The following is a 16725-nucleotide window of genomic DNA, read 5'->3' on the forward strand; positions in this document are numbered from 1 at the left end:
TCTCACTTTTAAAGAGAAGTGGAGTGGACTACTAGATACATAAGCTGCAGTAAGAAAGAAAAACTGATTTAATGTGTCCCCTCCCCACCCCACCCCTTTTTTTTTTTTAAACACTCCCTTGCAGTTACACTTTGGCTTCCTTACCTATTCTTTATTAATTTATATTTATCATATTTTTTAAAAATCACATTACGTTAGTGAAATAAGTTACAAGTATATATGAATGGGAGCCAAATCAAAAAAGCTCCCACACAGGAAATGAACTAAGGATCCCCCTGCATTGCAGTAAGAGACAACAAATCACAACACAAGAACAAATGATCATGAAGTATGTGGTGGCATGTTTGCATTTGCAGCACATTCTTTACAAGGCACAAATCTGTTATTTAGGTAGGTATATCTTTAGAGTAGGGTATTTAAGCAAATAAACATCTATATTTAGAAGACATGGGGCACGAGAAGTTAGAAGTGGGAACCCCACATTATTTTTATAGAACCAATGTGTGCTAGGTCCTTTTCAGACACCTAAAATCAACAAGTCCCTGCCCTAAAGACCTTATCTAAAATTAGGCCAGGGGTAGGAGGCAAGGAAGGAACATGAAAGTGAAGCGAGCTGTTTCAGAATGGCAGAGATCATGATGGTTCCAAATATTTTCTAGACTTATAATAATAATTTGTATTTACCGTGTAGCGTAAACTAGGTAAGAGGATTATAAGTAGGGCTATAGGTTTGTCACAGTAGTAAAAATGTCATAGATACTGTGATTTTTCAGTTTATCCATTACTTCTGTGTCGAGCCTAGCTCAAGGCAGGCAACCTGGTGGTGCCGGGGCCAGGAAGGCAGGGTGTTGCAGAGGAGCGCCCCATCTGCACACTGGAGCGAGACCCAACGGGCTGGAGTAGGGAACCAGGCCAGCACTGTGGGATAGGAGCAACCACTGCAGGGTGAGTGCAGACCACTTGCTCTGCAACCCCATCCTCCTTGGCTTCCCATGTCCCAGGGCAGGACCTGACATCCCACAGGGCCTCCCACCTCCTGGGGATAGGACCCGACTCCTCCTGCATGACTTCCCCACTTTAAATGGCACTCCCATCACTTTACATACCATTTCCCCCTAAACCGATGACCTTTATTACATTTACCATGACCACTCCGTGATTTTTAATCAAAAATGCCATAACAAATCTGCAGCCCTAATTATGAGGACGGGAGAGAGAACAAGTTTTGAATGGCTGGATGATGACAACTAGCCGAAGGTAGTATAGATTTAGGAGGTATTTGTGGAGAATCAGATGGCTTGGAGCACTAGAGTAAAACATTTTTCAGGGAAAAGAGGTGTCATGAAAAAAAGGAATGGAAAGAAAGAGGAAAAAGGTGGTGTGGTCATGTTTCTATGGAGTGGCCACATGCTGTGTCATGGGGCCTGCTGCAGGAGGAGAGTTGGAGAAGTTATGTCTGTATCACTACTATACCAGAACACCCCAAGCAGTCCTCTGTGCTGTCTGGTTGTCTTAGAGAGCCTGGGTATAACAGAAACATCTGCTGTCAAAGAGTAAGGAAGAGTGATGTCTTTCTTGGTGTGCGGAAGGCAACTATTCAGCATGCCCCAGCACAGAACACTACTTCCCACCGGAATCCCTTCTACACAAAAATCCTCTATTCAGTTTAGAAAGAAATATCCTGGTATATTGGGCTATGCAGGTCCCTGCACTGCAGACATCTCATGCCATTGGAAACTACTTTAGGTTTCTTAACCATCTGGTGGAGTCCTTGGCAGCATGTTTTATATAGGAGCGGGGCACTGGGGCTGCTCGTACTATAAGTGAACTTGTCCAAAGCTGCTCAGAGGAGAGTGCTCCAAAGACTCCAAGACTGCAGGTTCTTTTATCCTACTTGCTTGCAAAGGAACTGGTCATCTTCCATCCGCTGGACCCAGACACAGTAGAAGTTTTTGGAGCCAGCAAACTTCTCATGTACAGGGAATATCACCTAAAAGTTTCATTGTGCCGTCCATTTGCTGGCAGGGAGGAACTATTCCCAAGTATGGCAACTGGTAAAGGTAAAAGAACAAAGAAAAATCTCAAGAATCTCAGTCTAAAGAAAAAATTTAACAAAATAGGAACTCCAATTCTCCAAAGTGAAATTTATGTAAGAATTTATAATGTAAAGCAAATTTTCATATTAAAATAAAAATCACCAAAATAATATCTACTCAAAATCCAAAAGTTTCATAGTACTCATGTAGTACATTCAGAGACTACAGCTGCCCTATGACACAGTATGCCTGGATTGGTCAATCTACATTTGCGAAAATAGCATTAAGGCACCTGTGAAAACAAAACAATTATTCAGCACATTTTAAGGAAACAGAATCTGAAGTGCAGCAAGAACTCAAACTGGAAGGTACCATCTGCTGCGACAGACAAAGCAACTTCCAAATGTTATAGAGCTATTCATTAATCCCCTGACAGCTGTCAAATAGGAAATAGTAACTAAAATAAACTCCCAAATGCTATCTCAAGTAACTTTACACTCAGAGGGAATTTAAGCAGTGACAGATAACATACTCTTAAAATTATTATACTATTGCCATTTCTTAATATACCTTGAAATATTTAAAAGTAAATCTTAAAGGACACTCCCTCAAGGTTAACAAACCCAAAATTTAAAATAAATATAAAATATCTAATTCCCTCATATTCAAGCGCTGCCGTGATCTTGTGAAGTCAATTTATTCCCCAAACCTAGGACTTCATCCCGAGTAGGGTGCTGAGGTTCTTTGGGATTGTACATGTGCATATCTCCACAAAACCCCCCTCCATTCTGTTTCAAGGCCATATCTAGCCTTGCAAAATAGTAGTTGCTGTGAGCATACTAATTAACAGGTTTTAACTAACATGATTGTAAACAAGATTTTGCATCCAATGTAGACAGGGCAAGTCATGTTTTAAAATACGTTAGCTGGCTGTGGTCAACCCCAGGGTACCCACTAGGGCTAATTAAAGTTGTGTTAGTTAAAATGTGTTTGCTAATACTTTTATAAAAACTACTCATTTTCCTAGACTAGACATGGCCTTTATAAACTACCATATATACCTGTTCATAAGCCGAATTTTTTTAGTAAAAAAGGGAAGCACCAGAGAAGGGGGTCGGCTTATGAACGCGTATAGAGAGGGAAAGGTGGGACACAGCCCATCTCCCCAACAGAGGGAGCAAGGAGAGACAGCACAGCCAGCAGAGACAGAAGGGAAGAGGCGGGGCCAGAGTCTCTCCACTTCTGGCCACGCTGCTCTCCCCCCAGCCTCCAAAGCAGCTGCAGCTCCAGGGCTGGCAGGCTGCAGCCGTGCCGCTCGGCCCCACCCCCCAGAGCAGGCTGTGGCCATGCCGCCTGGGCACCAGAGCACGCTGCGGCCACGCCGCCCGGCCCAGCCCGCTGGAACATGCTGCGGCCGCGCCGCCTGGTTTGGCCTGCCGGAGCAGGCTGCGGCCACGCTGCCCAGCCTGCCACAGCAGCTCCAGCCAGGTCAGAGACATCCTCCCCTGGCCCTCCCCAGATAAGTTGGGATGGGATGGGATGGGATGGGGAGAGTGTGGGGGTCCTGAGCTAGGGGAGGGGTCATGTGGGGGGTGGTCACAGGGGTTGCTCCCCTGACTCCCAGCTTCTCCCCCCAAAAAAATTCCCCACCAGTTGCTGTCCCGGCCCGTCAGGGTAAGCAGCTGGCATGCTGGGACACTTTGTTTAATTAGGTTTACCTCCGTGCCTGCAGATGCTCGAGGTAAACAAACCATCTCGGCCCACCAGTGGCTTATCCTGATGGCCCGGGAGCCAAAGTTTGCTGACCCCTGAACTATAGGGTCGGCTTATGAACGGGTTATAAAAATTTTCCATTTTTATTTATCCATCTTGGGGGAGGTCAGCTTATAAACGAACCGGCTTATGATTGAGTATATACGGTAAGTGTTGAATCCTATTCACTGTAGCATGAATTTTGCTCTGGTTCAGACACCCAAAACAAAGCCCTGAACACCTCTAAGACCACTCAGGGGACCATAGGCAGCAGAGCTGAATTTGGGGTGAATGGGGGCTCTTCCACACATCTAGCACGTGGTGAAAGGGGCTTTTGCACTGGGCATGGGGGCTGGAGCCACCACTTAACAACACAGAACCAGCAGCCCCAACACACTGTACAAGTGACATGGAGAAGCTGCAGACCCGCAACATGGCCCTAGAATGGAGAAAGTTCTCTCCTTCCCCAATTTCCCACCCTTTCAGAATGCCCAATTAATCAGGCTTCATGAGGATGAAGTGAATTTCACCCTGTAGTGCTTGTAGAGCAGGATATTTGTTCTTTTCAATACCCTTGCTCACAGAAACCGAATAGACCTGCTGAGAGGAGGGGATAGCTCAACGTGCACTTACACACACAACCACACAGCTGACAGGTCTAAATTTAGGTCTCTCAGCTCTGACAGCATCCATTTATATGAAAGGTTGGATTTTTTTAAAGCAACTTATCCACAGTTCAATAAAGATTTTAGAAAACACACTATTCCCACTTTCTACCCTTTTATTGTGATTAAATGCATGCTTTTTCAGAAAGTCTGTATCCATATACATATGTTAAAAAAAAATCTATTAGCTACACTATATATAACAACCTTTAAAAGCAAGACCAGCCTTGTAAAATTTCAATTTTATTTTGTTCAGGTTTTGACGCATAGTTTCTGGTCACCTGGGGCAAATTTGTGTTTGAAGTCGCTTTTATATTGTTTTATTTAAATAAGAAAGTGAAGTATTTGATCATCATCATATTAAGGTTGATGAGTAGATTTTATGCCTATACTAATAAAATGTTCGTGGCTATTTTGCAAAACTACATAACATTAATAAAGATATTATCCCTAAATATTTTTAAAAGCCAGAACATTTGGGGCGGGGGGGAGGGGAGAGAGAAGAGGGAGACACACATTCTTACAACAAAAAATTGTAAGCACATACTATTTCATAAAATCATAGATAGCAGGGTGGGGAAAACACCCATTGGGATATTCTGTCTGATATTGCTGCCACCCATTCACTCCTCCCCTTCAACTTGCAAGGAAGGATTAATTAAAGCCTCTCTCATGCCGACTAACATTTAATCTTACCTACTTTTGGAACTATAGCCCCACACTGAGCGAGGCCTAAACTGAAAAACCTAACTCTCCTATCTGCTTTTATCACATGAATACCTATGTACATTTCTAAAGCTGGCTAAGCCCAAATGTGTCTTGCTGCAAGAAGTAGTTTCAAATAACATGAGGGTTGGTTTTTTTATGATTTTTTATAATCTCAAGATTCATCTCCTCTGATGACAATTTAACACATAACATCTTTTAAAACAATTTAATGTCAAGTAGTGCAATAAAACCAGGTGCTCTGGCAGAAGGATAAATTTGGCTTTATAATGAGTGGCCAACTCATACTAAGGTACAGTTGTGAAATATGACCAAGTGGCATCTGGTAATCTGAGTTGCCTCGTATCTAGAGAAGCATTTGCCAAACCCAGACAACAAAAATATACTCAACACGTCCATGTAGTGTTTTTGAGACCATTCACTCTCTTCCTGTTGATAAACTTGCATCTAAAAATGATCCCAAATCACATATATAACATCTATAATACTTGCCTAATTTACCCATTGTCAGTGTCTCTCAGTGTGCCACCTCAGAGCCCCTTTTAGTGATCATAAAGAAGCTCACCTTTATTTTCTGTTAAACCTGAGGTATACAATATTTCTATTCCTAATTAGATTTCTTCTCTCTGAAGCCAACAGCCTCCATCACTAGCACTGATCTCAGCTGTACAACAGCCGCTCATCTGTTCATGCAGAAAGACTAAAAGCATCATGAAATAGTTGAAGGAAAAAGAAGGGGAAAATGGATTACCAATGGCCAAATGTGATAAACTTCTAACATTAAAATGTACACTGTTTTAGTTACTGGAAAATGCAAGTCCTAATCCCACTTACACAGCTAGGGGAACTCACTGCAACCTGACCGACCTGTGTGCTTTAAACTGACTAGATCAGTGACAGTAAATAGCTTACCAGGATGAACCTTTGCTCTAACTCAGCAGTGAGAATACCCATAGCTGGTATGGTAACCAAGTAAACAAAACTACAACAAAGAAGGATAGGATAAAACAGGATCAAGAGCTGCACAGGTGAAAGCAAAAACTTACAAACAACAACAAATAAAAAGTTATTATAGAGCTGAGCTTTTATGATGCAGCCACACATCCCTGAATCATCAACTGTTTGGTATCCAGGGAGCAGATGGCCAGAAGGTCTGCATATGTGAACATTAGTATAGTCATGAACAGTCCTGGGTAAAGCTGAAATAGAACTCAACACAGACATTTACAGGGACTATTCCTATCATGAAAATTATTCACTGACCCATTTATGGCTAATGGCTGAGACCCTTGAACATTTTTGACTGACAGGAAAAAGCACTGTATCTTGCAAAAATGTCTTATGGTTGGATTTGTTTTTAAATACCATTAGCCCCATGCCAAAAAAATGTATTTCAATTAAATTTAACACTATTCTAATATAGATAACTCCACCTGCTGCTTACCAGTCTAACTCTGGTGTTTAACAGCATTCAACTACACTCATCAGAGGATGTAAATCTGGAATAGTTTTGCTTGCTCTTTTGGGTGGCAGTTTACATCACTTGAGAATTCAAAGCAGGGTGTGAAAATAAGTATTCTGCTTTCCTAGATGGCACAAAGCATCCCCTCTCTGTTCTCTTTGGAGTGGGAGAACAAGTGGCTGGAGTACGCCAGACCATCTTGGCCACTTCTAAGATAGCCTCATGAAGTGGCAGTGCCATCTTACTGGAACCAGCAATCTGGAGGATGTCTAGTAGCTTATGAGGGGTGTCCTGTACTTTCTCCAGGGGAATTTGGAGTGTCTGCAATCCTCCTCAGGAGGTGCTGGCACTGCCTGTAGTTGTTGGGTGGTGACAGTGAAGCCGGTGCGACCATCCCATTTGTGAGCAATGATAATAACCTTGCCCAGATGAATGGCCCTGCCTGGTCTGTCAGGTTGCTTGTCTTCCTCAGATAATTCCTGAGGGTTTGATGTTTTTCCCTGTGTGGGGAAGCTTGTCTTGACTCCCGGTATGACCTTACAGATTCAGGATGTCACATATATGTATCCCAGGAACCCCCCAGTAAGGCTAATGTGAGGAATCATAGGGGAAATGGGGCAGTCCCCATGGAAGGGGGTACCATTGGTCCCAAGCTGTGTACAGTCCCTCCTGTGCGAGAGCAATGGTGTCCATGAAATCTTGGACCCTCTGTCAGGGCTGAACCCGTCTTGATGGTGTGGTAAAGCTCTCCGACTGACACTGGAGAAGGAGCCTTCTGTGCTGATGCACAGTGCCGTTGGTACTGGAGATCTTATTATGCCTCAGCTGGTCAACGGTAGTGGAGAGTGGTGAACTGATGGTGTGAGGACATCACTGGCTAGTACCTGGTCCAACAGTACTGTCAATTCTGGATCCATGTAGATAGCAGTGTCCTCTGGGGCAGTGTATCTAGCCCCCAAAACAAGACAGCTGACCAGGCTTCTTTCCTTTATTGGCACCAGTGGCTTTACCCTAGTCTCGAGTATCAACAATCCTTTTTCATTTCATGGTACCGATGATGTAGGAGGCATCCGCTGCCTTCTCTTCTTCACTGGTGCCAATCTTGGGCCCACTCCTTCAGGTAGGGCTGGTTTTCAGGGCATTCTTGCCTTTGAGTGCCAAGAAACCAGAACTGTACTCTTTGTGAGCTCCTGACACACTGGTGCTCAGGTGCAAAGTTTTACTGGACTTAGACAGCATCAGAGAGGAGATCCTCTTTTTGGGTGATGACTTGGAGGGAGATATCTCATGTTTCTTATGAGAACGTTTGCTCTTACCCTCCTCATGCCTTTGTTTGGAAGAACCGTCTTGTTTGCTGAGATTCCCCCCAAAGCTGGAGACCATTGTCCTTGGATGGGTGCTTCACAGTGCCTCTGTCTGATGTACATGGAGGTCTGATCGGCCGGGATTGAACTGGGGCCTTAAAGCACAGTCCATCAGGAATCTTTTAAGCCTGTGCTCATGGGCTTGATGCTGCATTTAGAAGGGATATGAGCATCCCCAAGGCAATGGAGGCATGTGTTGTGGTCATCCCTGACTGGAAAAGCCCAGGGGCAGGCCACACAGTCTTTGAATCTCAGGATCCTGGGCATAGTAGGCACCCCGCAGGGATACAGGGGCGGGGGGGAGGACAGGACACCCAGGTCCTCAGGACTACTAAACTGTCTACAAACAGGTTTTTTAAATTATTTAAAACTAACGACAAAGTTTTGAAGAAGAATGCTAGCTAACACTGCAGACACTGAAGAGCTTCAATCTCAGACCATGGGCAGTAGAAAGAAACTGGAGAGGCAGTCAGCTCATGCTGCCACTTATGACCTAGGTTTGAAGCACGAGGAGAAGGGCAGAAGTATGAACCAACAGACACTGCTAGCAAAAATGTTCCCGTCTCAGGCGCATGGAGCACATGCACATCTCGAGTGGAACACCCATGGGATGATCACTCAAAGAACTAAGAGAATTCTTATGAACCATTTGTTCTGCAATAGTACAACAAGGTTTAAGAAACTGAAGAACATTAGAGGCAATAACAATGAAGAGTTAATTTCTAAACTCATGTAGTATGCTAGTTAGTATGTATGCATGTATGCCTATGTATGTACGTATATTGCTTTTTTCCTTATTCTAGACCTTTAGCTGTAGGTGAACTAACAGTTTGGACAAACATGCAAAATAGACCTGAACACCATACAGTTAAATATAAACACAAAGTCTGTTTATCTTTTTTAGATGTTATTCTCTTGAATTATTAACTAATGAGACGTTTATAAGTTGTTATACTGGAATCAAATTGTTAACTGTTCCCACTTTATATTTTTCCTTACCTCCACTGTAGCGGATTGCTGTAGCAGGGACTAGCAGGGTTGCTCTGGGGTTGTGGGTTCAGGTAAAAGACTAAAGGAGAAGTAGCGAGAGCAGAATCCGCACTAAATGGGATTTTAAGGTGTTGTAGACCTGGAGCAGATGTAGGGGAGAACATGTGCTGATGAACATCACTTCCTCGGCAGTGGGAGTACAAAGGAGAGGAGATTCTGACAAGGTACCACAGTAGAAACAATCAGTGTCAATGTCATATGTTGTTGTTTTTATTTTTAAAACAATAAAAATTATTTAAAAGTTTTTCTATTAAAGTAATTTAATAAACTAAGTGGTCAAAAGTCATCCTTTTAATCAACACCTGAACTTGTTCAACTGTTACGATGAAATAACCAAAATGTTACTGGTAGCCAATGCAACACTAACTCAACGTTATTTTTCCACTGTGGAGTTATTTGATCCTGAACTGACCAAATCTTCCATGCCAAACCTAAGATTATATTCAGTGTAGTTGAAGCCGTGTCAATCCCTCGATATTAGAGAGACACGGTGTGGGAGGTAATATCTTTTATTGGACCAACTCATGCTAAACAATCTTTTCCACCTTGCATTTTGCTGTGACGCTGGGAGTACCTTTCCCAGACCTGAAGAAGAGTTCTGTGTGTCTCAAAAGTTTGTATCTCTCACCAACAGAAGTTGGCCCAGTAAAAGATATTACCTCACCCACCTTGTTTCTCATACATAGGTGTGTTAGAAATACAGTAACACCTCACTTAACGTCCTCCCGCTTAACATTGTTTCGATGTTACGTACCTGCTCCATTAAGGAACAGGCTCGTTTAAAGTTGTGCAATGCGCCCTTATAACATCATTTGGCTGCCTGCTCTGTCCACTGCTTGTAGGATTCTCTGGAAGAGCAGCGACTTTACAAGGGAGCATTGCACAACTTCCTCTTCTCCGCCTCCTCCCCCTTCCTTCCAGAGCTTCCTGCGCCGCCAAACAGCTGTTTGGCAGCGCTTAGGACTTTCTGGGAGGGAGGCAGCGAGGTGGGGGGAGCTTCACTGCCGGTGGGTGCAGAGCACCTGTTAATTTTTCACTGTCAACCGGGACTGAACTCTGCTATCATTCAGGAGGCTGGAGGGGAGAAGGGAAAAGCTTCACAAACATAATTGCTGAGTATAGTATTTAATTGCTTGTTTAAAATTGTTTAAAATTTGTACTGTGTATATAATGCCTTTTGTCTGGCAAAAAAAAATTTCCTTGGAACCTAACCTCCCCATTTACATTAAATCTTATGGGAAAATTGGATGCGTTTAACATCGTTTCACTTAAAGTAACATTTTTCAGGAACATAACTACAACATTAAGTGAGGAGTTACTATACTTACTATGAAAAGTAAATTACACAGATCCTTAAATAGAAAACATTTAGCACCTATAGTACTTTACATCTTCGAAGTGCTTTACAAACATTAACTAATTTAGCCTGACAACAGCACTGTGAAGTAGATATTCTAATTTCAGGGATGGGGAAATAGAGGCACAGAGGAGTTACGTGACCAATCACAGCAGATCAACTGCAGAACCAGGATTAGAATTGAGAAGACTCCCAAGTGTGTGCTCATTTTGCTAAAGTATGGATTGGATGAATGGACTATAAGGTAGATAGAAAGCTGGCTAGATCATCGGACTCAACGGGTAGTGATCAACGGCCCCCCACTACAGAAAGGATGTGGACAAACTGGAGAGAGTCCAGCGGAGGGCAACGAAAATGATTAGGGGGCTAGTACACATGACTTACAAGGAGAGACTGAGGGAACTGGGCTTATTTAGTCTGCAGAAGAAAAGAGTGAGGGGGGATTTGATAGCAGCCTTCAACTACCGGAAGGGGGGTTCCAAAGAGGAGGGAGCTTGGCTGCTCTCAGTGGTGGCAGATGACAGAACAAGGAGCAACGGTCTCAAGTTGCAGTGGGGGAGGTCTAGGTTGGATATTAGGAAAAACTATTTCACTAGGTGGGTGGTGAAGCACTGGAATGCTTTACCTAGGGAGCCAAGTATTAGAGGGATAGCCGTGTTAGTCTGTATCCACAAAAACAACGAGGAGTCCAGTGGCACCTTAAAGACTAACAGATTTATTTGGGAAGACTCCATGCATCTGAAGAAGTGGGTTTTTTAACCCACAAAAGCTTATGCCCAAATAAATCTGTTAGTCTTTAAGGTGCCACAAGACTCCTCATTGTTTTTACCTAGGGAGGTGGTAGAACCTCCATCCTTAGAGGTTTTTATGGCCAGGCTTGACAAAGCCCCAGCTGAGATGATTTAGTTGGGGTTGGTCCTGCTTTGAGCTGGGGGTTGGACTAGATGACCTCCTGAGGTCTCTTCCAACCCTAATCTATGATTCTATGATAAAGAAAAAATGCCTGAGCTATTAAAATAATTTAAATGTATTAATTTCTAATATGATATGAAAGTCTTTTTTACCCCAGATTTTTAGCACGCTGGAGGAAAATAATCTGTGTATATTTACATAAGAGAATATCATAACTACAGCAACATGAGTTACTACACTCCAAACAGCTGAACATATTTTAAGGTTCAATGCTGCACTCCTTTGTGTGACAAAACTGACCAAAGTCTAGTACAAATGCTGGCTGGCTGGAGGGACCCTTCACAAAGTATTACAAAACAATATTCTTTGAAGAAAAATATTGCATTTGCTACCAACACCACAGGTCTGCTAGGCCTGTTTACATAACTCAGTATCCAATTTACCTTAACAGCTACACATTAATACCTAGAACTGTTGTTTTGACCACTTAAGTTTCTTGATAAAAATCGTATCCAAATTAGTTTTCATGACCAACAAATAAATCAACTTCATGTGAAGTTACAATTGGAATATTTTGTATTTCACATTAGGTGGTATAATATTTTTTCCCACCAACCCAAAGATGCATGGGCTGTTATACCAGAATTAAAAGACAAATTTTAAATCATTAAATATAAACCATAAAAGCCACCCTTATATTAAAACTATGATCATCAAGACTTTACATATCACAAAATTAAAAATTTTGTACCCAATCCCCAAAATTTAATCCTTACATGTACAATGAAGGCTCAATTATTAATGATTTTTGTTTGGGACACACAGCAAGAATTGTGCTGTAGATAGGAGTGATATGTACTATACCAGATGGTAAGACTGTACAAGATTGTAAATTCTTTGGGGCAGAGGCTGTGTCTTTCTTCTGTGTTTGTACAGAGTCTTGCACAATGGGGTCCTGGCTAGGACTTCTGGGTGCTACGAGGTGGTATTATTATACAAATAATAAATAACATATGTTGTATTAACTGGGCATAGATATTCACCTACTTTACTTTGGGTAAAAATAAATAAATAATAAAAAGAGCTCCATCTGTCCTGTTCAAAACATTAATAAATACAGTACTATGAAAATTTGGGATGGACTTTGGTTATGGTTATTTTGGGCCCAAATGTTGCATGTTAAAGTACTGAAATAATCCAGAGCTGCTAATGTTCCCTGCTCTAAAATTCCCTAATGAAACCAAATGCATCTGATCAGTAAGCAACCCCTAGTTTCTGGAAATCCCCACGAGCAATCTGTACTTAAACGGCTGATGGGGCTTACAATCTGCTGACAGAAAGGTTAAGCCTTCCTCTTCTCCTCCTCCTCTTCCTTCATCATGGACTACGTAGCACAGATTCACTTAGCCTCCATGCTTACATCCATACTCTTTATATACAATTTCTTTCATTTTTAAGATCAAAATAACACTAATAATGACTTGCTCTTACATTGTGCTTCTCATCAGAAGATTTCAAAGTGCTTTACAAAGGAGGTAAGTATCAAAATAAAATATGTTCCATAAACTGGTACACTTAAAATGCTTAGAATTGTATATTAAGATGAACATTTCAGGTAATGCAGCAAAAAGATTCTCATCTCACCTACAATATTTGGAATGTATTATTTTAAACGGAAGGGGGGCTTCAGCTGCTTTGAGCTTTCTCGCTGCTCTTATTCTGATAGATGAAAGTTTATTTCCCTTTTAATCTGTTTAAATAACCCTGTTTAAAAAAAAAAAAAGAATGCAAAAAGCACAGAGTAGGAAGAGTGTTCAGTTTTACCACAGCAGTTAATGCCATGTACAATACTAAACATATATTAGGTGCCCATTTAAACAATTAGTTTTAAAACTATAAAAGATTGCATTTATCTGGCAAAACTTTTACTTCTAATACAGCATTCACTGAAGTTTTGGAAAATAATATTTCCTATGTACAGCCAAATGAAAAGTTTGACACTGATAAAATGCTCCTTCAATAATTAATCCTTTTCTAAGTTAAATTAAGATGACATTTGTTGGCCATGAAAAATTCTGGGTATTTTTCCTGATAGTTTTCATATGCAATGTTAAATTGTATATTTTTTTTCACAACAGTCCTTACTGGATCCGCAGAGATGGGGCTCCAAGTCTCTGTTGCCTCCGTTTCATCATTGTACTTTCTGATACACTGTTTCTTCTCAGAATAAGAGGTTTAAAGCCAGAAAGGAGAACCCGCTGTTATCACTCCAGTGCAGAGTACAGAACAATCAATGTAATACAGAGCTCTTCAAATATCCCCAGTGTCACCACAGACTTTACGAATTCAGTAACAGTCCAGATTAATCAACCAGCTCATGTCAAAATCTAATTATTTTTAAAGAAGTCTTCCACAAGTCTATTTCTAGCATCCATAAACAGGAAATGAAGACCAACAGTATGCAGCAACAGTACTGAGAAGCCAAAGATACAAACTAAACAATCTGATCCGTCATACAGACAGCAATGTACTACTGACATCACTCACACTTAAGAGCACAGCAAATCAGTGGCAAACTTTTTCTGGGCTTCAGACAGCAGTGACACGTTCACTCTTAGTGAATCACAAGAAAATTGCAGAACCAGAGAGAGAGATGGCATACAAGAAAAAACTCTGGCAGAAATCTCACATACCAGCTCGAAAATTCATCCTGTGATAGGAATACAGTCATTGCTCCCACCCAGAGCCCCTAGGAAAGTCATGAGCAGTGCAAAGAACAGCTGTTCTTTACTGGGGAGGAAACATGCGAACTATCCCATTTTTGGAAATCAAACCGTGTACAGAACTTCCATCTTAAAACATTCATAATGTGTTAATTTGTTAAACTATCAATTTTACCGCACAAGTTAAACATATCAGGAACAAATACATAATGAGGTTATGTTCTAGCTTAGCTATTTCTTCTTTCCTTCTTTATGAACTTCAAAACTACAAGGACAAATTGGCAATAGAACAAACTGTCAAAGGATATTGAGGACACTAGAAATACCCAAGGCTACACTATGATAATAATCTTTTGTAGTACTCAAGAGGTTCCCTTGCATCCCTTAAATCTCTGAGTCTTGCATTTTAGTTTTTGAATGGTAATTTCTACCATTAGCTCAAATCAAACTCATGCTGTTTGCATGGTTGTCACAAACTACTGTCCGTCTTTCCTGAAATCCATTATCTGCAGAAAGTTAGCTTTCCAAACTAACATTCCACATGAACATCTTGTCCAGATTTTAATTAAAACACTGCGTCTAAGGGTATGTCTACACTACGAGAGTAGTTCGATTTTAGTTAAATCGAATATGTGCAATCGATATTAGAAAGTCGAACGTGTGTGTCTACACTAAGGACAGTAATTCAACTTTGTCAGTCCACAGTACCAGGGAAAGCGTCGACATTGGAAGCAGTGCACTGTGGGCAGCTATCCCACAGTTCCCGCAGTCCCCGCTGCCCATTGGAATTCTGGGTCGAGCCCCCAATGCCTTCTGGGTAAAAAAATGTGGCGAGGGTGCTTTTGGGTAACTGTCGTCATCCGTCAGTCACTACCGCCCTGCCTCCCTCCCTGAAAGCGCCGGCGGGAAATCAGTTCGCGCACTTTTTGATCAGTGACAGCGCGGACGCCACAGCACTGCAATCATGGATCCCGCTGCGACCATCGCTGCAGTTGTGGCCGTTCTCAACGCCTCGCACCTTATCATACACCTTACCCTGAGGCAGATGCAGAGTAATCAGGCGAGGAGGCTACGGCACCGCCGTGAGGGCCTGAAGTCGGAGAGTAGCACAGAGCTGTCAGAAACCACGAGCCCCAGCGCCCAGGACATCACGGTGGCAATGGGGCATGTGGATTTTGTTGAACGGCGATTCTGGGCCCGGGAAACAAGCACGGACTGGTGGGACCGCATAGTGCTTCAGGTCTGGGATGAATCCCAGTGGCTGCGAAACTTTCGCATGCGGAAGGGCACTTTCCTGGAACTTTGTGACTTGCTGTCCCCTGCCCTGAAGCGCAAGGACACCCGCATGCGAGCAGCCCTGACTGTCCAGAAGCGAATGGCCATAGCCCTCTGGAAGCTTGCAACGCCGGACAGCTACCGGTCAGTCGCGAACCACTTTGGCGTGGGCAAATCTACCGTGGGGGTTGTTGTCATGCAAGTAGCCAAGGCAATCGTCAAGGTACTGCTGTCAAAGGTAGTGACCCTGGGAAACGCGCAGGCCATCATAGATGGCTTCGCTGCGATGGGATTCCCAAACTGCGGTGGGGCTATAGATGGGACTCACATCCCTATCCTGGGACCGGGCCACCAGGCCAGCCAGTACATCAATAGAAAGGGATACTTTTCAATGGTGCTGCAAGCACTGGTGGACCATCGGGGACGGTTTACAAACATCTATGTCGGATGGCCGGGCAAGGTTCATGACGCTCGCGTGTTCAGGAACTCTGGTCTGTTTAGACGGCTGCAGGAAGGTATTTACTTCCCGGACCACAAGATAACTGTTGGGGATGTGGAGATGCCTACAGTGATCCTCGGGGACCCAGCCTACCCACTAATGCCCTGGCTCATGAAGCCCTATACTGGCGCCCTGGACACAGAAAAAGAACTGTTTAACTACCGGCTGAGCAAGTGCAGAATGGTGGTGGAGTGTGCTTTTGGCCGTCTCAAGGGGAGATGGAGAAGCTTACTCACTCGCTGTGATCTCAGCGAAACCAATATCCCCATCGTTACTGCAGCTTGCTGTGTGCTCCACAATCTCTGTGAGAGCAAGGGGGAGACCTTTATGGCGGGGTGGGAGGTTGAGGCAAATAGCCTGGCTGCTGATTACGCCCAGCCAGACAGCCGGGCGATTAGAAGAGCCCAGCGGGACGCGCTGTGCATCCGGGAGGCTTTGAAAGCCAGTTTCAAGGCTGAGCAGGGTACCCAGTGACTTTTAAGTTTGTGGACACAGAGGCAGAACTTGCCCCCCTTTCTTTACCCAGTTGCCGTCGACTATCCTCTCCACTTACATACCCCCTTCACCCCCTTCCCAAAAAATAAAGTCTGTTCTGTTTTGTTAATGGACACCGTTGTCTTTATTACTGTTTTCGCGGGAATGTTTTAAACCTGGGACACAGACTGTGGCGGGGGGCGGGTTTAGGGTTGTGATGCAAATGATGCCTCTAAACTCCAGGAATGACAGGCTCCGCGGTGGTGGACTGGTTGTTTCAACGGAGCCTGCCAGCCCTCCTGGCCGGGACTGCGTGTATGTGTCGGCTATGTGACTGTCTTGCAGGGGGAGGAGGGTTACAGATCCCCTGCTGCGCGGCTCTGTGATGCAGGGTAAGGACCGCTGCATAAGATCTGTAACTGCCCTCCCC

At 43.2% G+C, this 16725-nt stretch overlaps 1 protein-coding gene across 2 annotated transcripts in view; it reads right to left on the bottom strand.

The window, feature by feature from the left end:
• Positions 1–16725, bottom strand: part of MAST2 (microtubule associated serine/threonine kinase 2) — a 326453-nt gene that overhangs the window by 149722 nt on the left and 160006 nt on the right. Inside the window, exons 1-2 of one of the 2 annotated variants that reach the window (XM_026651974.2) lie at positions 13470–13535; positions 9005–9211 (exon numbers count right to left, since the gene is read on the bottom strand). The exons of the other annotated variant lie outside the window; for it this stretch is intronic. Of the exons in view, the coding sequence (XP_026507759.1) occupies positions 9005–9211; positions 13470–13519 (257 nt within the window). The 5' untranslated portion in view covers positions 13520–13535. Of the gene's footprint in view, positions 1–9004; positions 9212–13469; positions 13536–16725 lie in introns of those variants that run through there. 2 annotated transcript variants of the gene reach the window in all.

Source organism: Terrapene carolina, unplaced genomic scaffold, assembly GCF_002925995.2.
Source record: "Terrapene carolina triunguis isolate 2854851 unplaced genomic scaffold, T_m_triunguis-2.0 Scaffold110, whole genome shotgun sequence".
In the NCBI taxonomy this organism is placed as follows: domain Eukaryota; kingdom Metazoa; phylum Chordata; order Testudines; family Emydidae; genus Terrapene; species Terrapene triunguis.